Below are 22,562 nucleotides of genomic sequence, written 5' to 3' on the forward strand. Positions count from 1 at the left end.
AGGATGAAGAATGTTTGCTGAATCAATGAATGAATTCAATATTACCATTTGGCAATAACCATGAATCTCTTAGAAGATGGTCAGTACCAATGTGCCAACTTAATAGATAGCAAGGATATGATTTAACCTATTATCACAATGTAAAATAGTAATATTCCACATTAATTTCTCCTTGACCAATCACTAATCAGAATTTTTGAATTCATCAGTATCTAGGCTAAAGTGGAAATTATTCCGTTAGAATTTTACTTTGGTGAACAACTCAATTGTACTCTGGTGAACAGAATATAACACACCAACATTTAAAGAACGTTTAGCTTTGCGTAGGACGTGCAATTCCCTTTCCTCATCTTGTCTCCACAAATATTACTCTGGGAATAGGAAGGACAGGTGTTCCTTATTCTCAGGTGAAGAAACCAAGTCTTAGAAACAGTCCCCGAGGCCACACACAGAGTTGGCTGAGAGCAAGACTTCTGCGTCTCTCTGTCAAAGGTTCAAACTTCACTAACATCTTCCAACACTGGGTAATTACTCCTTGAGACACTTTCATACCCCATTCTAAAAGACCCACTTTATCAATCAATCCATTAATCCCTCCATCATGCATCCATCCATTTTATTACTTGGTCCGTCAGTCATTCAACAAACACTTATTGAGCATTTATCATATTCAGACATTTTTACAGATTCTGGAAATACAACTGGAAACAATAAAAGTTTCTTCCCCCGATGGAGCTTACATTATCGAAAAAAAAATTTTTAAATAAAAGTGAAATTTATATAACGTCAGATGCTGATGAAGTGCTTTGAAGAAGAATAAAGCAAGGGAGGAGGATTGCGAGTGCCAGAGTGGGGACAGGGGCTAAAATGATAAATGGGTGGTCAGGAAAGGCCTTAAGGATGAGATGACATTTGAGCAGAACTTTTGCAACTATTTAGGAGGCAGGCGTCAAGTCATACAGAGAAGTGGTCTAGGAACATGAATTCTTTTTTTGCGGTACGCGGGCCTCTCACTGTTGTGGCCTCTCCCGTTGCGGAGCACAGGCTCCGGATGCGCAGGCTCAGCGGCCATTGCTCACGGGCCCAGCCGCTCCGTGGCATGTGGGATCTTCCCGGACCGGGGCACGAACCCGCGTCCCCTGAATCGGTAGGCGGACTCTCAACCACTGCGCCACCAGAGAAGCCCTAGGAATATGAATTCTTTAAAGTAAAGGTTTACGTCTTAAGAGTGGGGGGATCTGGCTTAGTCTTATGGGGAGAAGGGAGGAATCAGGGCTGGAGCACAGAGGTTGGTGGGGAGATGACACTGGAGAGGTTCCCAGGGTAGCTCAAACATGCAGGAGTTTTCTAAGTCATCTTACAACTTTTAGGTTTTAGCTAAAAACAATGGGAAGCTAATGAAGGGGTTTAAGGCACAGAAGTTTGGGAAAAATCAGTGCGTGAGGAATGCCATCATATTTTGAATTTGTAAAAGATCAGGCAGGCTTCTGTGGCCAAAAGAAATGCACATAAGAGCATGGATCTTTGTGTTCTAACTATGAGCATGGAGGAATTTAGACAAGATCTCAAGTATTCAATAAATCCAGCTGATTAATTGTCTTAATTTACTGTCACTCTGTCAGGGAAAGGTGAAATAAATGGCCTGAAGAAGACAGATGAATTGGCATCTGATATCTTTGTTTCTATGTTTTAATTTAAATTATTTGTACTCTATTAAAGCTATACATCAAGATGATATCCAAATTCTCTAACCTTAAGAATACATTGGGGCTTCCCTGGTGGCACAGTGGTTAAGAATCTGCCTGACAATGCAGGGTACACAGGTTAGAGCCCTGGTCCAGGAAGATCCCACATGCCGTGGAGCAACTAAGTCCGTGTGCCACAACTACTGAGCTTGCGCTCTAGAGCCCGCGAGCCACAACTACTGAGCCCACTTGCTACAACTACTGAAGCCGGCGCGCCTAGAGCCTGTGCTCTGCAACAAGAGAAGCCACTGCGATGAGAAGCCCGTGCACTGAAGAGTAGCCCCCGCTCGCCGCAACTAGAGAAAAGCCCACGAAGACCCGATGCAGCCAAAAATTAAAAAAAAAAAAAAAAAGAATACATTGATAACCACCTGCTAGGAAAATGTGGTACAGGTATAAGGCGTGGCATCTAATGCGAAGTCAACATGCATTTTTTTTCCCTTTAAAGAACTGTAAAAATACATTAAATTATACCAACTGTAAAAAGTGACAAAATGACCACAGAAATAGGGTCTGGGATCGAGAAGGAAATATGCTGGTAGATGTCTGAGAAAAGTTTAGAGAATTACAAAAGAAATTAATAAATGAATACCAATTTGATTAAAGTGATCTATTCTTATACTTCTGGTAGGTAAAATAAGAGTGAATGAATTATTCTGGGTTTTCTTCTCCCAAAAGTCTGATCATCATAATCCCATGGAAACAGTACCTCTTTCCTTTATCTTCTGAAATTTTAAATTATAAAGAAGGAGTTACTTCAGTAGTTAAGGTCATGAAGACTTTTTTTTTTTTGCGGTACGCGGGTCTCTCACAGTTGTGGCCTCTCCCGTTGCGGAGCACAGGCTCCGGACGCGCAGGCTCCGGACGCGCAGGCTCAGCGGCCATGGCTCACTGGGCCCAGCCGCTGCGCGGCATGTGGGATCTTCCCAGACCGGGGCACGAACCCATGTCCCCTGCATCGGCAGGTGGACTCTCAACCACTGCGCCACCAGGGAAGCCCCATGAAGATTTTTAAAAAGTCATCTTTAGGCTGGTGCTCAGGTATATGATGGGCGATCTCAGATACCAGTGGTGCTGGGACATCCTTTGAGATGACCCTCTAAAGCAGTTTGGCATTCTGAATTTTGAGGATTAACAAAATTCACAACTTTTGATGCAATGGTTTTACCTGAGAGAATTTTTCTTAATAAAATATAAGAAAATGCGTGTGTAGGGATGTTGACTACAGAATTTTGGTGGGGGGCAAAATTTGAAAATAACCAAAATGTTAAGGGATTACTTGTGAATTACGGCACTTCCTTATAAGGATAAGAGTGAGGGCATTGAAATGATATTTTGGAAGCTAATGACAGGGAAAATGCTCTCCATTTTATGTAAATGGAGAAAAGGTCGAAAAGTTGTATCTGTAGCATAATTCCTGATCTGGTAATGCTGAAATGTGAATAGTACTCACCTGTGAGTAATAGAATGTGTCTTTCTTTTCCTTTTATAAAAAATAAGTATTAATTCTGAATTAGGCTTTCAAAAGTAACCCAACAAAAAAGAAAGATGTTGGAGAAAGTTATTCAAATACTCTAATATTAACAATCTTCTGTGTCTGTCTGAGGTCTTTAGTTGGGATAACTCTAAATGATTGGATGGGCCACTTAAAGGTATTTCTGTCTCGCGGTCTACTTTAAAATTAAAGGTCGCTTCTAGAGGGCAACAGCATATTTACCCCTCCCCTGCTTGCTGGCTTCATAACCTAGTACACAGGATCTGGGTTGCTAACCTGCACGACTGTCACTCGGAAACACTCACCTGGCCTGTGCCTGGTTAGCCACATCCCTTGGATTCACCTGGTCCAGCAGCCACTGCCTTCTCGCAGCTTCTTTCCTCCTACAGCGCCCTTGGAGCAGGTTGTTTCTGAGGGTCCTGAGGAAGAGTTTTGTATTGTCTTTTGTTGACATCTGCTGGAATGGCCAACAGAACAAGGGGCGTCAGATCAGTCTTAAAGTGGTCTTCTTTCCTTACGTGGGTGGATTGGCCGCCATGGAAGTTTCTGAAATTATTTCCCTTACCGTGATGTCCACAGAAAAATCATCTTACTTCATTACTACCTGAATTTCTTCACATCCTCTCTCTATATACATACATATAGTATATGTTTCCGAATTAAATACCCCCCAACTTCTACAAAAACTCCTCTTGCTTAGAGCAACCCAGGAATGGGGAAGGTTAAAGCTAGAAGAAGGTATGAAAGAAGACTCAGCCTGTGGTTACTAATTTGGAGGATTCCTCCGAGATTTTATTTCCAGAAAAATCCTCATACATTTAGTCTTGTATAAAATATCAGTGGATTCTCAGACCACCTGAAGTCCCCCCCACAGGTAAGGCAAAAGGAAACAAAGCAACGAGACCTATAATTAAAAATATTCAACCCTTGAAATCTAAAGTGTAATAACAAAATGACCACATGGTGTCAGTCTAATATCGATAAGCCCTATTTCTCCCCAGACTTTTAGAAACAAGAGGATCATAGGCCAATAATCTGAGGATCTGGGTTAATAAAATTTAGTAAAGCAATATCCATTGAAAATTATTTGGCAAGATTGAGGCACATGACTTTTGTGGACCATTCATGGTAAAGAGAGAATGAGGGGAGAACTGTCCTCAGTAAAGGTAATTAATCAATATTTTTCACTATTGTGAAATTTGGAGATGAGGCCATCTGCATGGAGAAACGGATTAATACTCAGTGATGAAAAGAGAGTGTTCTTTCTGGAAAAATTGAAATGCTCTCTGCTTTAAAATTATCCTATTTCTCTTTCTTCTTAGCAAGAGCTGAATTCTCTATTATAATTTTCTTTAAAATATTTTGAAAGTCAGCTATGAAGTCTTAGTTTTACACTTTTCCAGTCAAAACTGAGATAGAAATCTTTCTCTTTTGTTTCTCCTAAGGAAAAAATTTCTTGAGTTTTAGTGCTCAGGAAAAGACATGTTAAAAAAGAAAATTCCCAAAATGTACTAACAACTAGAGGCCTTGATGCATCATTTTACCAAACCAGGGCTTTTTCTTTTGAATTTGTATCCATTTCCAACGCCTCTCCCCTCTTACCGCTCAGATATTTTCTAGTACACAGTAGGAGTCAATGGCTTCAGATTAGACTCTGGCCTTTTCTTATCCCCAAAAGGTTTATTAAAATCTACAGTGTAAAGAAAGTATGTGTATATTGAGAGATATTTAAGGTTGAGCTTGCCACTTCCTTAGTCTTAAATATTATATGTATGAAAGGAGCAGAACCTGTGGTTTTCCAGGAGGAAAAGTTTTTTAATTGCTGTAGCTTTCACTGATAAGATTCATGAATAGCTTGGTACATGGCATTAGATGTTACCTGGATGCAGTTCTCAATCACAGGATGAGACTTCTGGTGGGACTTGCTCTGAAGACCAGATAAGAAACACATCTGACAGATGTCAAAGTTGAGACACTTCAGACAGCAGTATCTGCCAATTAAAATGGAAATGTGACTTACATCACTGCTAGGAGGTGAGCAAAGAAAGTATTATTCAGGTGGAGAATAGGCACCCTAAAATATACAGGAGGTGTCTGAGCTATCGAGTGAGTATAAAGTTGTCTTCTTTTGTTGGCATTTTTATAACATGACATTAAATTAATATAGTTTTGTCAACAAACTGTCATATAGAGGCCGGATTCATCCTCTCCACCCCGCCCCCCCAAACACCAAGTGTCTTTTATATGCAGGGTATTATGTGCTACAACCTTTAGGATAGACCCTTAAGTCTGCAGCCACATTTGTGTAGCTGCATAATTCATTCAGGTAATTTGAATTTAATTGCCAACTTAAAGGAAACTGGGAGATTTCCAAAAAGTTTGAATTCTAGCTTCTCTGGAAAATGTGTGAGATATGATGATATTGGACCTGCATTCTTGTGTGGTGTTGGGGAAAATAAAACCATAGATAAAAATCTACAATAAATGTGTCATTTATCAGAAATCTGTATGTAGGAAAGAATAATGTGGAAGAGAGGGAGTTCCTCACCAGCCAAGACTGAGTGACCACCACACCCACGTTTCTTAACACATCAGTGTTGCAGACTTTCTGTTATGGACAGTTACAATCTTAAATCTCCTGTGATCAGAAAGACAGGCGGAAATCTTGAGACACTCTGGTAGGGAAGGGTGTCTCTGGGCACTCAGGGAACATGTTGTGATATTGGGGAGGGCTGGTGAGACCTCATAGTCATGAATTAGTAACTTTTTTTTTTAAATTTATTTTTGCTGTGTTGCGTCTTTGTTTCTGTGCGAGGGCTTTCTCTAGTTGTGGCAAGCGGGGGCCACTCTTCATCGCGGTGCGCAGGCCTCTCACTATCGCGGCCTCTTTTGTTGCGGAGCACAGGCTCCAGACGCGCAGGCTCAGTAGTTGTGGCTCACGGGCCTAGTTGCTCTGTGGCATATGGGATCCTCCCAGACCAGGGCTCGAACCCGTGTCCCCTGCATTAGCAGGCAGATTCTCAAACACTACACCACCAGGGAAGCCCGAATTAGTAACTTTTAAGGATGAGTGGGATCATATTGTTTGTCTGCAAAATATCAGGGATCTATACTTTTTTCCTGCTATTTTAAGTCCCTTCTTCAACTACAGAGGATGTGGCATAAAGTAGGGTCTTCCCCATCAATGGCAGTGACGGGCGAGGGCAAGGGGGCAGCTACACCTTTAAGACAGTCCCTCCCCAGACTACTGCCCTCATTTATACTCCTTGCCTTGCCCCCAATAGCATTTGAGTTTTCAACCCCGATCTTCAAAGTTATAAAAATTAAACTATGACAAGATTCCTATGCTCTTCAAATTTCATATCTGGCTGCAAAGACATGATATGGAAGCTTGAGGTACTAACTAGCAAAATTAGATACTGTGTGATGAAGTGCCGAGTAAGAGGCATGGAAAATACATGCTGTAGGAGAGATTGGGGACAACCCTGGGAGCTGGTATGGTCTGATAAATTTTTCTGGAAGAGCTGAGACTCATGCTAGGCATAGAATGCTGGGTGGGAGATTAAAGTAGAGGAAATCCCAGGTAGAAAGATGAGGAGTAAAGTAATGCAGACTGGGGTGAAGAAGAAGGGTTAGCGCTTTTCAGACCTATCAGACCTACAGGTAACTGTGGAGAATGGAGGAATAAAAACTTGCAATGGGGCTTCCCTGGTGGCGCAGTGGTTGAGAGTCCGCCTGCCGGCAGGGGACACGGGTTCGTGTCCCGGTCCGGGAAGATCCCACGTGCTGCGGAGCGGCTGGACCCGTGAGCCATGGCCGCTGAGCCTGTGCGTCCGGAGCCTGTGCTCCGCAACGGGAGAGGCCACAGCAGTGAGAGGCCCGCGTACCGCAAAAAAAAACAAACAAAAAAAACCACTTGCAATGTTCCTGAGGCCAGATGGCAGAAGGGCTTCTGACCAAAGTCATTGGAAGGCAGAGCAGGAGGGTGCAAATGCCATGAGACCAACTCTCACAGTCCTTGTTCACTGCCGTCCCTGACATCTAGTCCCAGGGTAGGATATTAATACAGAGTGTTGAAGGGCTATCACAGTTGCAAACATTTTTGAGCCCTTACTATGTAGCAGGCAGTGGACATGCATTGACATAGTTAATCCCCATGAAAGTTCTTTAAGGCAAGGCATTCTTATTATTACCCTCATTTGAAGAAACTGATTCAAAGAGAGTTTAAACAATTGCACAAAGTTACACAACTACATAGTAAGTGGTAACATTAGGTTTTGAGCCCAGGGATACCATCTAAATGGAGAGCCAGCTATTTTAACCCCTGTTAATAGACCACCAAGGCAGGAGACTTGAGTTTGAGTCACATGCCACTGTTACTAGGTGACCTTGAAATGGAAACTTAAGCTCATTGTTTTGAAGATACCTGGAATAACGCAGGTTTTCAAGGAACATTAGTTGAAATTAAATGCGTGACAGTTTCTTCAACGAAGAAAATGGGGCTAGTAAACCCTGCCCTCTCGGCCTTGCAAAGTTTTTACAAAGCTTTGAAAATTATTCAGCATGCGTAACTGGGGAGACATGAAGTCTATAACATAAAGTATTTTTTATAAAGATGATTTGATGAGCCACCTGTCCTAGCATTACTGTATGGTTACAGTTGACTCGTTAGGACAATACACTGACCCTAATCTTGGCTTATTTCCTCCATGCTCTGAAACTACTGACAGGTGTGTGAGAAACGGTGCAGTGTGGATAATGAGATTGGTCTGTTGTTGATGGCTTTACTCATAGAGAACCAACTTTTTTCCCTCTAATTTCATTTCAAGGTTACATGGCTATTACAGGGCATAAATGTGACACATTCTGCTAAAATTGAACACTTGGCTTAGGAAAAAGCTCTGGGCTTTATAGCTTCTCTTACTTTAGGAGGTCAAGTCTTTGCCTCTTCATGCTATACTTCCAGATCTGCAAACACTTCTGCTCTAAAATGTCTTTATGAATCTCACTGAAACTAAAAGCCTTGAGGCTATTGCTGGAGTTTTCTGAGAGCCAAAAACACAGGTTTAAGGTTAGAACTGTAATACATTCAAGCAATTTCTAATAGACTCAGAAGGTTACAGCTAAAAGAAGTCTAAGTCATCATTTGACCCACCTTTCCTCTTGCTTACAGAGAAACCAAGGTCTAGAAAGGTTAAAGGCCACGCCCAGATCACGCAGCTGTCTGCATATATGAAAACTGTACATTGCCTCAGATTTCTAGGAGAAAGGAAAAGTCACACAGCGGCACTTTTTGATTTTGTTTTTTTGGGTTTTTTTTGGCAGTACGTGGGCCTCTCACTGTTGTGGCCTCTCCCGTTGTGGAGCACAGGCTCCAGAAGCGCAGGCTCAGTGGCCATGGCTCACGGGCCCAACCACTCTGCGGCATGTGGGATCTTCCTGGACCAAGGCACGAACCCGTGTCCCCTGCATCGGCAGGTGGACTCTCAACCACTGCGCCACCAGGGATGCCCTTTATTGTTTTATTGACAAGAGAACTACAACACCCTTTCCCTAATATGGGATTTTGACTGTCATCCTCAAAGCTGTGGAAAGGTCTGAATCTCCAATGTCCAAACCTAGCTTTCAAATCTGCCTTTTCCTCGAGGCCAGAGAAGCTCTGGCGTGAGCTGCTTCCACAAAGCCTCATCATTCCTCTGGGTTCAAGGAATGTTCTCAGTTGTCTGCACAAGGCGGCAGCAGAGCATCACGGTTGCAAAGCAGGCACCCTGGATTCGGTCGGTAGCCTCTGCCACTTGCTAACCATGTGAGCTTAAGTTTAAGTTATTTAGTGGCTCTGCAAATTAGGCATAATAATACCACATTTATACAGAGTTGTAACAGGCTTTACACGAAATGATCCATGTGAAATACACAACCTAACACTTGTTCAACATTTAACAAATGTAACAAGTTCCTACTATATAGCACAAAGAACTATAGTCAATACCCTGTGATAAACCGTAACGGAAAAGAACATGAAAAAGAATATATATACGTTTAACTGAACCACTTTGTTGCACAGCAGAAATTAACACAACATTGTAAATCAACTATACTTCAATAAAACTTTTAAAGAAGCAAAGAATGTAAACTATTGTTATTGTTATTATTATGGATGGTTCCAAAGTATTTAACAGCATTTTTTGGTAACAAAAGACAAAAAAATTTCCCCTTAAGGAACAAAAACATCTAGCGGTCAGAGTATGTGTCAATAGAACTTAACATTCCATTAATTATAGAAGGTAAAATAAAATGTATTATAAGCAGGATCACTCATACAGGAAATTACTGACCCCCCAAAATCAACTGAGTTCTAGATGTGTGAGAAGGACCACAAAAAAATAATCTGGAGAGATGCAGCTCCAACTCCAGACCCGTTTGGAGAGTGACGGTCCATGTAATAGTGACGAATGACTCTACCTCAGTCCTGTGATGGGGAAGTTCCTGCAGATTCGGCATCGAACAGGGTGAGTGACCATTTCAGTGGCTGACAGTCGGTAGCAGGTCGGGAGCCACAGGAGGATGGGAGGCTCAGATTGTAACCAGGATAGGAATTTCTCTTCTCTAATTGTTGAGCTCAGCACCTGAAAAACGATGGCACACTCAGATGCGTTTCTAGGCAGAACTTTGGTCTCTTGTAGAGATGAAAATGTATTTTCATCCTCTCTTCTGGCTCTGTTTCTGTAGGCTCTGCTTAAGAAGTTTACCACACGCGAAGTCGGGGCAAGTCTACCTCTAAATTAGGTTGTCTAGGATGCGGTGCAGAGTAGTAGGTCTGTGATTTAAATGGGTCAGCAGTGGCGTCTGCCCCCCCAGGTCCAAGGGACATGTGAATGGCACTCACCCCTTGGAAACAGCTGCGTGTAGCACTCTCCACAGAGCACAGAGCTCGACTTTCCCCCATGACAGTCGGGATCTACAAGAGGCAAGAAACCCCACGTCAGCGATCAAGAAATGGAGAAATAGGTGGCCACCAGTCATGCCTGAGCGGTGGCGCTTACGGCCATGGCGTCACAAGTATCTGGTGTCTGAGGCTGGATGAGCCGTCTCAGTCTAGGCAAACAAGACATGTGTGGGTGTTGTGCGGTGTTTGAATAGAGATAATGAATGAACAAGTGGGAAGAAGTGGAGCTGGGAGGAGGAGTGAGAAGAAAGTCTGGCAGTGGGGGAAATACAGGGAGGGCTCGCATTGTTTCTCTTCTTTTGACCCCAGTCAAATATTTAATCGTTCTTTGCCCTTGTGCACCTATGAATTACAAGTAACGACGATACTGTATCAAAGTTCAGGGCAGTTTTAAGGAAACCTTTTCAAACACTTTCATGTCGTCTCATTTTCACAAATCCCAATTTCTGAGGTAGGGCAGTCATTATCCTTGTTTAAAGCAAGGAGTAAGTGAGATCTGGTATTTTGTCCAAGGTACAACAGACAAGCAAGAAAACAAACAAACAAATGCAAGTTAGCTGCAGAATTGAGATCTCACTCTAAGACTACTGACTCTGTTGAGGGGTTCTCCCAAAGCTTTGTCACACCCAGTCCTGATGTGGATTCCAATGGCTTGGTTTATACTACCCCACTCAATGGTTTCCATCTTTCAATCAGTCCCATTAAGGAGTTTAACTAAGGGACCGAGAACCCCTTGTGACTGCCGAGATGGCCAGGGACTTGGCCCTGACATTATCTATATGCACAGATACATGTACCTGTCACCTCCATTTATGCCCATTTGGTTGTGGGTCCCAGTTTCACATCTGATGTCTTCTACAGCACAGTCTGTCAGCAGGCGTTGCTCCCAAGCTCAGAAGTAATTTCAAAGACCCCCCTGCTGAGTCCATCAACTCGAATAAACATTCTTCTAATCAGGAAAGTGGCACTTAGAGCCACTTTGCTGACAATTAGCCAGACAGAAGTCAACAAACATTTGCGTAATCCTGACAAGATGGCTTGTACTTTAAATTGATAATAACCCCATCACCAGCTGAATAAGTACTATGCCTTATTTGGCTTTTGTCTGAAAAAATAACTCACTAACCATACTTTGGCCTGAGAGTGCTGATGAGCTAACTGGAGCACTTATTTGGATGGCGTCCTTGAGCCTTGAGAAAGGGGGTTAGCCTCATTTGTAAAATAAGGAATGTGGATCAGATAGGACCCACTTACCAGCTCTGTGATTCTGACACCAGTCAAAAGAAAATTCACTTCTGTGGTGGGTTCTAACCTACACTTTTGGCTGTTAAGTGTGTGCACAAAGATTTTGTGGATGAATTGCCCATTGGACTAATTTCTTGCAGGTGTTCTACGGAAGGACGCAGTGTGGCTGGATAGCATGCCAGCACAGGCAGAACACCACTTGAAATGATAATGACGATTCTTGCGTGAGGAGTTGGGATTACACGGTAGGGCCTGGAGTTTTCTGTGGGAACCCATCTCAGTGTTCTTAATGGTAGTAAATGGGATGATAATTTGCCGTGCAAATCTCCACCTTCCTAACAGCTTTCTCAGAAGCCTACTAATGCATTGGAGGGGAGACAGCGCTGCAGGAGCTGCCATGCGGCAGCTCATTGACCTCAGTTGAGCCTGAAACAAGGGCAGATTTTTAGGGCCTCTTGGATGGGGAGCGAGCCTGGGGCCGGCTGTAGTAGTGAGGAAACAGCACAGGATTTCAGGAGGAGGAAAATACCCCTCCGTCCATCTTCTTTCATTACATCCACCTCAACACCTTAGTGTAACAAGCCTGGTTGCACAAAAGGATGGACAGATTTTCCCAGTCTCCCTGGCTCCCCGCAGCTTGAGTCCTAAGATGTTGGGATTGATGGGGAAGTAGCTCCTAAACATGCCTGGAGTCAGCAGAAAACAGGGCCCATGTGCTGCAGCAACCACCAGAGCGGCTCTTAAATAACTACATACGATGTTTGAACCTTAGGAATTAAAAAAAAAAAATCATCGCTCCACTTAAAAAATATGAACATCTTACATATTCTTTGGAATTTACAGAGTACATTAAATACTAATTATTACAATCAATATGAACATAAACTATTACTATTAAGGCCAAATCAAAGCAAAGGTAATTTTGGATAGGTTTTTCTAAATCATATTCCCTGTCTGATAAGCTCTTTCCTTACCCACTCCCACTTGTAACATAATTATCCCCAGTTCAGAATCCTCGGCTCTGAAGGGTACCAGAATAGGTCACCCCCAAATACGAGCCCTTGGCATACGTATTGTTTTGAACTAAAGGCCATTGAGAACCAGTAGATGCAGAAAAAGCTATAAAAACAGGGCACAGCTTTTCCTTTTGTAAAGGAAATTTACATTTATAAAGGAAATTTCTTTTTACCAATAGTGTCTCCCTCTCCCCATCAGGAAGAGGAGGACTCTTAACAACACTTATTAATGGAAAACTCACAGACTTAAATCTGCATAACAAACCTTACTAAACAACCCTTGTTCACCATCTATTTCCCAGTCACTTTCTCATAACTTGCCTCCCCCCACCCAGAAGCCCAGAGCCCCCTTCCCTTTGTTTAGTGTAAAATAATTTACAAGCCTGAGTTCCATCCACCTCTTTGAGTTACTCATCACTGGGTGTTCCCATGTGTATGCACCATACACATTTAAACTTTGGTTTGTTTTTCTCTTGTTAATTCTGTCTTTTGCCAGTCCAATACATAGGGTCCCAGTCACAGAACTTAAGATGTTTCAAGGAAAAAGAAACTTTTTTCTCCCCTACAGTCCAGACCCAGCGGAAAAATGACAGAAAATTACTATGGCTTCACAGTGAGGAAAACCTAGTTTGGGGATTTTACAGAGGCTTGAAGAAGAATAGACACATCCTTGAAATAGGGGTAAAAGATACAGGAGGACAGTGACCACTGTACACAAGATAATCCAGAGCCTGCTTAACCCATTTGCAGAAGATCTTGCTTGTTTACATGATTTTACATCATTTTAATATTTAAGAAACATATTTACTTTAAGGAGGTTAATTCCCTTGCCTAGTATGGATAAAAACAACACTACATTTGCACATTCTTAAAGAATAGGAAATGATGGAAAGCAACTATTTGAGTATTTGGGGTTGCATTTCATCTATGTTTCCATTAAGCACCGTTGAAGGCTTTAGTATCAAGAATTTTTCAAGCCATAAAGATAAATGAGATAAAATTCTTGCCCTTGAGAAGCAGCCTAGTGGGAAAAGCATATACCTAGGACATAATTGCAACAACATTTGACAAGTGCTATAACAAAATTATGTACAAGAGTTAAAGGAGCTTTCAGTGAGGAGGTGACTGATATTTGAGTGATCTTGAAAGACAAACAGTATTTGTCAAGTGAAAGGAGAGGCAGTGGTGTTGCAGACAGATTGCACCTGCACAAGTCAGGCATGGAGAACTTGGTGCATGTCAGGTACAGTAACAATTTTGATACGCAAGAGTGACAATGATGGAAGGAAAACTTAAACACTGTGGAATATGCAAAAGAAACCACTGGATATTGTTTCAATGGGGATTATCTGAACCTATAGAGATATGCATCACTGTCTTTGACTAAGCTATTTTATAATTTTGTAGACATTAATGTTAACTTGTAGACAACTGATCACAATGCAAATAATTCTGATCTATAGACATACAAATAAATTCTGTCCTGGTTGAGGGACAACCCTCCCCTTCAGCCCAAAGTCAGTCTTGGGTCCACCTGCAAATTCATTGTAACATTCTTAATCTATCAGCTTGTCTGTTCTTTGGTTATTTCTTTCAACTAGTTGTAACTTACTGGAGCCCTCTTCTAATTAACAAATTAAATAAAATTTTGAATACATGTTCATTTTATATTTGTATAAGTATCATGATTTACCTCTTTCTGAAAAGAGAAGGATTGAGTCAAATCATGAAAGCTTTGCCTGTGATGCTGAGTTCAGGTTTTATTCTATGACAGAATATGGCCAACGAAGAATTTTAGGCATTTACATTTACATTTTGGAAGAGTCACTGGCTGCTGTGTGGAGGAAGAGTTGCAGAGAGGAGAGGATTGCGTTGGGCAAACCAGTTAGGAAGCAATTGCAATAGATCAGCCTATATTCAGATAATACCAGGTAAAGAGGAGAGAGGTTGCATGGAGAGCTATATTAAGGTAGAACTGACACTGTAAAAATCAGATCCTTTAATAATAAATGTGACTAATATAACTGGAACAAATTTAGAATTCTTAAGTATTAGAGGTTTACCTGTTGTAGATCTGTTAGTAGGTTTCTCAAAATCCTTCGAGTCATGCGTCCTCCAGAATTATAACCTCCCCTGTTATTTTCTGCATAGAGCTGAAAAAGAGCTAGACACATAAGGGGGGAAAGAAATCTTTAAACTGAATACTTGCTATATATCTTCGAAGAATATGTGCTTTGAATTCTAAACAGTTTATTTGTGGCTATAAAGGCGAAAGTTATAATTCTTGGTTATTTGCTTGCTGTTTTGAAGGCTTCCCAAACTAAATAATTTGATACCTAATGAAGACCCATTCACGTTTCAACTTTTTGGTAATCTAGCACATCGATGACAAAGACCACAAGGTTGGTAAATGGCGATGTGAGCAGAGTCTGTCTTTAAGGGAATAATAACTACTGGTGTCTGAATAATCCCTATACAAATAAATATCAAGGATAACCAAATTATGAATAGTTAGAAAGCATAAATCAACATCTTGAAAAATTCTAAGTCTTGCTGAGTACTTGTCGAACCAGAGCAGTGTGGCGGGAATACAGGAGTGAGTGAAGCCGATAACGTGTTGGAGAGATTTGGTGGTCACCGCACTTCAGACATTCAAAACTCCTACATATGTTACCTCTGTATTTTGTAAGAGGACTATCCCCCGAGAGGGCAATCAGGGCGGCGGCTGCAGGTCCAAGCTTGAGAAAACCCGTTCCCGAGCTGCATGGCAACAAAACAGAGATACGAATGGGGAAGGCAGGGTTATTCTTGGTGAAGTGGTTTATAAAAACCATGACTATGAATGGACATTTCTTTCTTTCTTTCTTTCTTTTGGCTGCACTGTGCATCATGTGGGATCTTAGCTCCCCAACAAGGGATGGAACCTGCGCCCCCTGCAGCGGTAGCTCAGGGTCTTAACCACTGGACCGCCAGGGAAGTCCCTGAATGGACATTTCTGACACTGTGTTACAAGTTCACTCTTTTCATGGTCAGTTTTCCTATACTAGAATTTGACAGAACTAAGAATTGAATGAAAATATTTAATCCTTCATTTATTCATTCATTCATGTGTTCAACAAATGTTTATTGGGTGCTTTCTCTGTACTAAGCACTGTCCTAGGCACTGGAGACACAGGCATCTTCCTGGGTCTTCCTGGGTTCTCCTGGACCAGGCAGTCTCACTTCCTTTAGGGCTCACAAGCTGGGAAACCAAACAACAGAGACAAGGACCAAAAGGCAGGCAGAAGGAGCAAACATTTATATTAAAAAAAATCCCCCCATTCTCAGGCCCTCACTTAGAGCCTCGTCACCCTGTGCCCACTGGCTGTGCAGTTTCCAAACCTACAAAATACAATGTATCAAACGCTGGAGGATTGTTAGAGGCAGGCATTGATACAAGAAAGGAGAGCCCAAATCATAATGCTTAAGGAGACTGAAATCATGAAAAAATAACTTGAGAACATGCTTATATACTATTTGTACAACAACAAAAATAAATAAATAATAAACTAGTAAGGAATTTGCCGAGTGGTTAAACTGTGCTTGCCTTTGGGAGGCAGACTTTGGGGTGGTATTTCTTCTTCTTTGCTCTTTTCTGCACTTTCCAAATGTTTTATATTTACTGTGAGCTTTTAGAACTCCATTCTACAGGATGAAGGCTAATGGGTCAAGACCACGTAAGATAAACACAACTGAAGTGGGGCAAAAAAGTGGTAAACACACACACAAACACACATCCCCAACACCACTGACTTAGAGCATGCATAATCAAGCCTTTGACAGGGTGTAAGCTGTTTGATGTGTGCCTCTCCAAGTCATATGTTGAAATCCTAACCCCCAATGTGATGGTATTTAGCGATGGGGCTTGGGAAGATGATTAGGTCACAAGGGTGGAACTCTTATGAATTGGATTGCTATTACTACAAAAGAGACCCCAGAGAGCTCCCTCGCCCCTTTCACCATGTGAAGACACAGCCAAAAGATGGCCCTCTATGTACCAGGAAGTGGGTTCTCACCAGACCCATCTGTCTGCCGGTGTCCTGACCTTAGACTTCCCAGCCTCCAGAACTGTGAGAAATAAATGTTTAAGTCACCCAGTCTACGGTAGTTTGGTATAGCAGCCCAGACTAAAACAATAGGTTAGCCATTTATGCACACGTTATTCAACTTTATCCCACAAGCAGAAACTGACAACTGGTTATAAAGGAATAAGCAAAGACATATACTACCGGGGACTCAAGAGAAAAGTGTAATTTATATATATACATAGATGCATAATTGCCCTAGCAAAAGGTGTGCGTGCTTCTCTAGAGTGGAAATGAGTCCATATGAAAATGTGGATTTTCCCCCTTTTTGCTGTCCATGAATCATTCATATTAGTGAGGTTGATAAGCATGTACTTCTTTGTTCCCCTCCTGAATAATACATTTGAGGCAAACAAACAAACAAAGAAGCCTTCTTAGATATCAAGCCTTGAACAAATATTAGACAACCCCAACTGGTCAATGACCAGAGGCAACTAAACACCCCCTGTAAGGTCACAGCATGGTCCCCTCAGCCTCACCTGTCATACATTGTTGTGAGAAGGCTCAGAGTGAGTTCCGAAGCTCTGGGGTGCACCTGTCCTGGTTTTTCCACCCTGACTCTCTGAAACAGCTCCTGCAGAGCCTGAAAAAGCTGCTGCACAGAGACAGCACTTTCTCTTGCCTCCCAGAGACTCTGACGTAGTAGGACATGCTGAATCAGAGAACTGTCAATCAAGTCCACTGCAGGAAGCAAAGGAAACACTGCATCACCTCTGATCTGAACAAAAGGCTTCAAAAAAGTAAACATCATCTAGTCTTTAATGAAGACTGTTTTTTACGGCACCTGTTTTTTTAAGGGAATTACATATGGCCACTATTTGGATACATCTCTCTTGTGTATAATTCAAGTGTTCCTATTCTAACAGTTGATTTGATTTTGGAAAAGTGCATCTGTTTGTAAAGCATAGTTAGAACATTATTCCCAGCCTAACCTCTAGGATGTGGCTTTATAAAAGGAAATTAAAAGGGAAACAAGTGAGAAACTTGAAAATAGCTTTCCGAGGAAGTTAGGACACTGGTGAAAAGTTGGGAAAAACATTTTTATACTGTTTATTAAGTGGATTGAGAAAATTCATCTTTCATGTTCAAATATCATTTTTTCTTGTCTACAGCCTAGCTCGAGAAGGAATATTGTGTATAAAAATGCAAATGCATCACTTAAAAAACTCGGTGATCTTTATAAAAGAGCAGTTCCTGAATTAGACTCCTTAGGTCTCACCCTTGCTTTAGTAATGTTTATTTTTTTGATCTTGGTCTCCTCAGTATTATTATCCAGAAAGGCACTTAATAAAACCAAAGTTGCTTACAAAAAAATCATGGTTTATTTCTTACATATTTTTTTATCACCTTCTCCTAAAAATGTTACAAGGCAATAAATATAAGGAAGAATGAAATAGAACTAACCCTATGGTTTCTTGCAGATGGAGGATGACAGACAAAATGAATAAACACCCACTTGTGCCATCTGAGATGGGGATGTCAGTGGCACCAAGAGCTGCTGGCATTTAAAATGCTTCAGACTGTGAAGTGATAAAACCCTGCACTTCTGTCTACTTCGTAAATCAACCTCACATACACAAATCTAGCACGTATAATAAAATTTTTTATTTGTTCTCTGATACTGCTTTTAAAGGGAGAGTCTAAGAAAGTGAGGGGTATGTTTTGGGATGTGACTGTGAAACGTGGCTGCATGTGGTAGAGACTGCAAACTCTTTTATCATTATTCAATCGCAAAACCTATCACCTCGGCCTGGCGTGCTGTATACAGGATGCTGCGTCTTCTGCCGAGACTTCTGTATTACAGCAAAACAGATAATAGTGGTGTCCATTAATCTCACCACCAGATTTGCGCAGGAACGCTCTCCGGCTCTCCAGATCCTGCTGCCTGGAGCTCACGATATGTTTATCTCGGTGTTAGGGACTTTTGTTTTCCAATTTTTGTTTGGTTATCTGTTATAGGTAGAACTTTTCAACTTCTGATTTCGTGTACCGTTACTATTTCCCATACATATTATTTATATTCACTGTTTCTGATGCAGGCGTAATAAAAAATTCAGAAAGGTACACCCTCGAATTACACTGTTTGTACTCACTCAGGCTCATATGAACAATGATGGAGGCTCATGTGAGCATTGGCTACTAACTTTCTTTAATAGGAGACATTCTCCAGGAAAATAACATGATTGAGGGTAAATTTTTAGTGAGCATCTTCTGCCTTTTGTTGATTTCTGGAATAATATAAGTAATTTGTCTATATCAGTGATTTAGAAAAAAAATTTTTTAAGCCAAGAATCCCTTCTTCAAAGGATACTTTCACAGAAATGCAATATGGAAGATAGAGCAAAACAGAGCTGTTCTGGTAGAGCAGATAGCCTTTTGGGTTTTCTCTACTTGCCTCTACTTCCTTTTCCCACCTCGCTGGCCCTTTCTTACCCTACTTCACACCCATGTCCACTTTGTGAAACACAGTTTGAAAACCACTGGTCTATCTAACTTATTAGGCAGAGGCAAAATATTAAAAAAATTTCAACCTTTAGGAAAAATGACATATGTATGTGTATGTGTGTGTGTGTGTGTGTGTGTATAAAATACAATTTATATATATATATATAATACTATATATATATATAAAACACAAATTTTTTAGGTCTGCTGTAATAAATGTCATAAATTACACAAAGTGATTTTTTAAAAATGTAATACAGAACTTATTAGAAATCAGTAACTTCAGATATGCTGAATGCCTGTTGTTTTTCACAGCCAGGACCCAAGTCACTTCATTTTGGAGAAATTTTACAGGATAAAAATTTTTACTGTATTTTACCTAGATAACGGTATAGGAAAAGAAACCATGGTATTCAATCAGATAAAATTTAATGCAAAAGAGTAATTCTCATGAAATTCTTAAGCGATTTTTAAACTTTATGGCCTGAGGATTATTCATCTGAACTTACTTTTGCAGGTTCAGAAAGAGATGGGGGTACAACTTAAAAATGCAAGTCTTAAGTAGCAGAAGGAATTTAGAAATGTTTATATTTGAATCTACAAGTTATATTAAACTAACTTATTTTGTGATTTTATTTTGCATCAATATTGGTATCCTGAAAAGGAAATAAACAAACAAAAAATTTGCAGAAACCAAGTAGGAACATTTTTTTAAAGAATTAAAATCCTCATCCGTGAATTATTGTCTATTGTCAGTCAGTGAAGCTACATGTGGGTGGAACACACAGGTGTATCTTCCACACTCCATCTTCTCTGTTACAAGTAGGGTAGATGCACAGGTCCAACCTTCTAGATCCAGCAGTCACTCACATGGGGGGAGTTTTTGGTTTTCTATGAATTTTACATTACACATCAGGGTCAGATTATTTCAAGTGTTTCAAGAGAACCTGTACTTACATTGGCACAAGGTTTGCACTGATCGTAATTTGAAGGCTGTTCTATAAATGGAATTCTCAATACTATTAAGAGCATCTGTAAAGAAAACATGAAATATCATAGATAAAGGACTGTCTCATTAGATAAATCACGTATCCTAGAAGGAAATCCTAGAGAGCATGTAGCCCTACTTTATTTTGCAGGTGAGGAAATCAAGTTCTAGAGCTCTCTTCCTACCTGGGAACAAATAATAATGGACTACGCTATCCTAGACTGCAGGTGACCATAGAGAGCCTCCTCTGAGCCCACCAAACTAAGGGATCCCCCAGTGAGGAGACTCCTCCATGAAGCTGTCCACTTTTTATATAAAAATGAAATAGCCTATGAAACAATAAGACAAAAAACTATCTGTAGAATATAAATTCAGTTTGTTAATATATTCTAGTCATATGTACACACATATTTATGCATCTATGAAAATGACTATCCATCCATTCATTCAGCAGATTTTTATTGAGCTCTTACTATATGGCCCTGGCATGATTCCAGGCTCTTGAAATATAGCAACTAACAAAACAGATAAAAATTCTTGCCCCGTGGAGCTTAATTTCTAGTGTCATTCATCAGATTGTTAACAGTGGATATCTTTGAGTGCTCGAATTCTTAGTTATTTTCTTCCTACTTGTCAATATTACTTAAATTTTCTATAAAGAGCATATGTTTTTTTTATAATCAGAAAAGAATTATACCACCAACATCACTACATCAGTGGCTAGCATTTCTGAGCACTTACCAGGCACTGAGTATGTATTCACCCCTTTCACAGTGTGGAGAAGAGAAGAGGAGAAGAGAAGAGAAAGCTGTGGAGCCATATCTAGGTAATAGAAAATGTATATGTAATATACAAATGCCCTGTACATTTGTATATGTAATAGAAAATGTATATGTAATAGAAAATAGAAATGATCAAAACATATGAAAAAAACAGTTGAAAAACTAATTACTATAGAAGACTTTTTGACGAGGAAAGACAGTCATCAAAGATAAACAACCATAAGCAGAGCTAGTTTTGCAGGCAAATTCCTTTAAACTTTCAAGGGATAGGGGAATCCCTGTTACTCAACTCTTCTAAAAACTGGAAAAACTCAGAAAACTTCCCAGTTTATTTTAGGAGGCTAACATAACTGTAATACCAACATTTGATAAAGTTTTATTGAAAATATTGTTATTGCTGAGAGAAACTAGTTAAATTCTGATTTCAGACTTTGAAGGAAATTGGTCTAATTGGCCAAGGAAAATCGTCCAATATGGGACGGTTTCAGCAGCAACTCAAAAGTCTGAAGTTTGAAGTCTCATCTAAATACCATCTAAATCAGATATATAAAAAATAAACAAATCTTATTTAAGATGAAATCAAAGATAAAACATAATATATTAGCAAACATTTTCAAGAACATATTAAAGAATTATGTTCCATGATATGGAAAGATTTATTTCAGGAATTTAAAATTTGTTCAACAGTTAATTAATATATTAAGAGAAGGAAAAAAGTTACTGAACCAGTGGATTCTCAAAATGCACTGGTAAAATTTATCAGCCATTCTGATTTTTTAAAAACTGGTACATGATCTAGGAGGAGAGGAAACATCCTTAAAATGTCAGAAATAAAAGGCAAATTTCGTATAAAAGTGAGATAGACAAAAGACATCCCTGTTAAAGTCAGGAAAAAGTCACCCCCATCCCCCTTTTCACCACTGTGATCCAACTCTAGTCTGAAGCAGAGAAGTAAAATACAGGGCATCAGGACCACCCCTGTTCCCTCCACACTGTGCCAGATAGGGCGGAATCTCCTTGATAGACCTTGAAGGATAGCCCTCCAGGATGTCCGTATGAGTCCACTGGAGCTGGCATATAATAATAGAATTGGAACTTATTTGCTGTCCCTGTTTTGGAATTCTAATCTACAAAAACAAATAAAAATAAGAGTTATAAATTTTAAGAAGGAAGAGATGTACAGATGTTCTGATTGCCTCTCTATCCAGATAATTCATGAGGATCATCTGCAGGTTGGCTGGATTTAGGACAATTGTATGAGAATCAATAACTTTCCTTTATATCAGTGGTTTTCAAACTTTATCTTCCATCAGATTGCAGAGCTTACCCCCAGAGTCTGGGTGGGGGGGCCTGGGTATTTCATTTCTAATCCCAGGCGATGCTCATGCTTTCGGTCCAGGAACTATACTTTGAGTACCACCGCTTTATACCAAGAATAATCAGTTAGAACAGGTAATTTTTAACATCTTAAAAATGTCTAAAGTAAACAAAACAATGTGTAAGACCTTATAAAGCTTTATTGAAAGCTGTATTAAAGATAATATGAATAAATGGAGAGATCTATTTCCTCCATTACTGGATATTCTTGGATTAGGAATGTTCAATAGCATAAGGATATGAATTCTCCCCTATAAATTTAAAGCAATTCCAACCCAAATTCCGACTACCATTTTGAACTTGACAAAATAGTATAAAATTAATCTGTAAGAATAAATGAAATGTGTGATTATTTCAGGAACAGATAGAGTAAAGGAACAGGACAAAATCAGAAACTGA

General features: G+C 40.3%; 1 protein-coding gene across 1 annotated transcript in view; it reads right to left on the minus strand.

The window, feature by feature from the left end:
* Window positions 1-22,562, minus strand: part of DYTN (dystrotelin) — a 51,038-nt gene that overhangs the window by 22,116 nt on the left and 6,360 nt on the right. The window contains exons 2-9 of the mRNA XM_065881169.1: window positions 19,974-20,048; window positions 17,051-17,252; window positions 15,122-15,207; window positions 14,511-14,611; window positions 10,127-10,198; window positions 9,703-9,866; window positions 5,120-5,231; window positions 3,546-3,694 (exon numbers count right to left, since the gene is read on the minus strand). Coding sequence (XP_065737241.1) covers window positions 3,546-3,694; window positions 5,120-5,231; window positions 9,703-9,866; window positions 10,127-10,198; window positions 14,511-14,611; window positions 15,122-15,207; window positions 17,051-17,252; window positions 19,974-20,048 — 961 coding nt within the window. The remainder of the gene's footprint in view (window positions 1-3,545; window positions 3,695-5,119; window positions 5,232-9,702; window positions 9,867-10,126; window positions 10,199-14,510; window positions 14,612-15,121; window positions 15,208-17,050; window positions 17,253-19,973; window positions 20,049-22,562) is intronic.

Source organism: Phocoena phocoena, chromosome 7, assembly GCF_963924675.1.
Source record: "Phocoena phocoena chromosome 7, mPhoPho1.1, whole genome shotgun sequence".
NCBI lineage: Eukaryota > Metazoa > Chordata > Mammalia > Artiodactyla > Phocoenidae > Phocoena > Phocoena phocoena.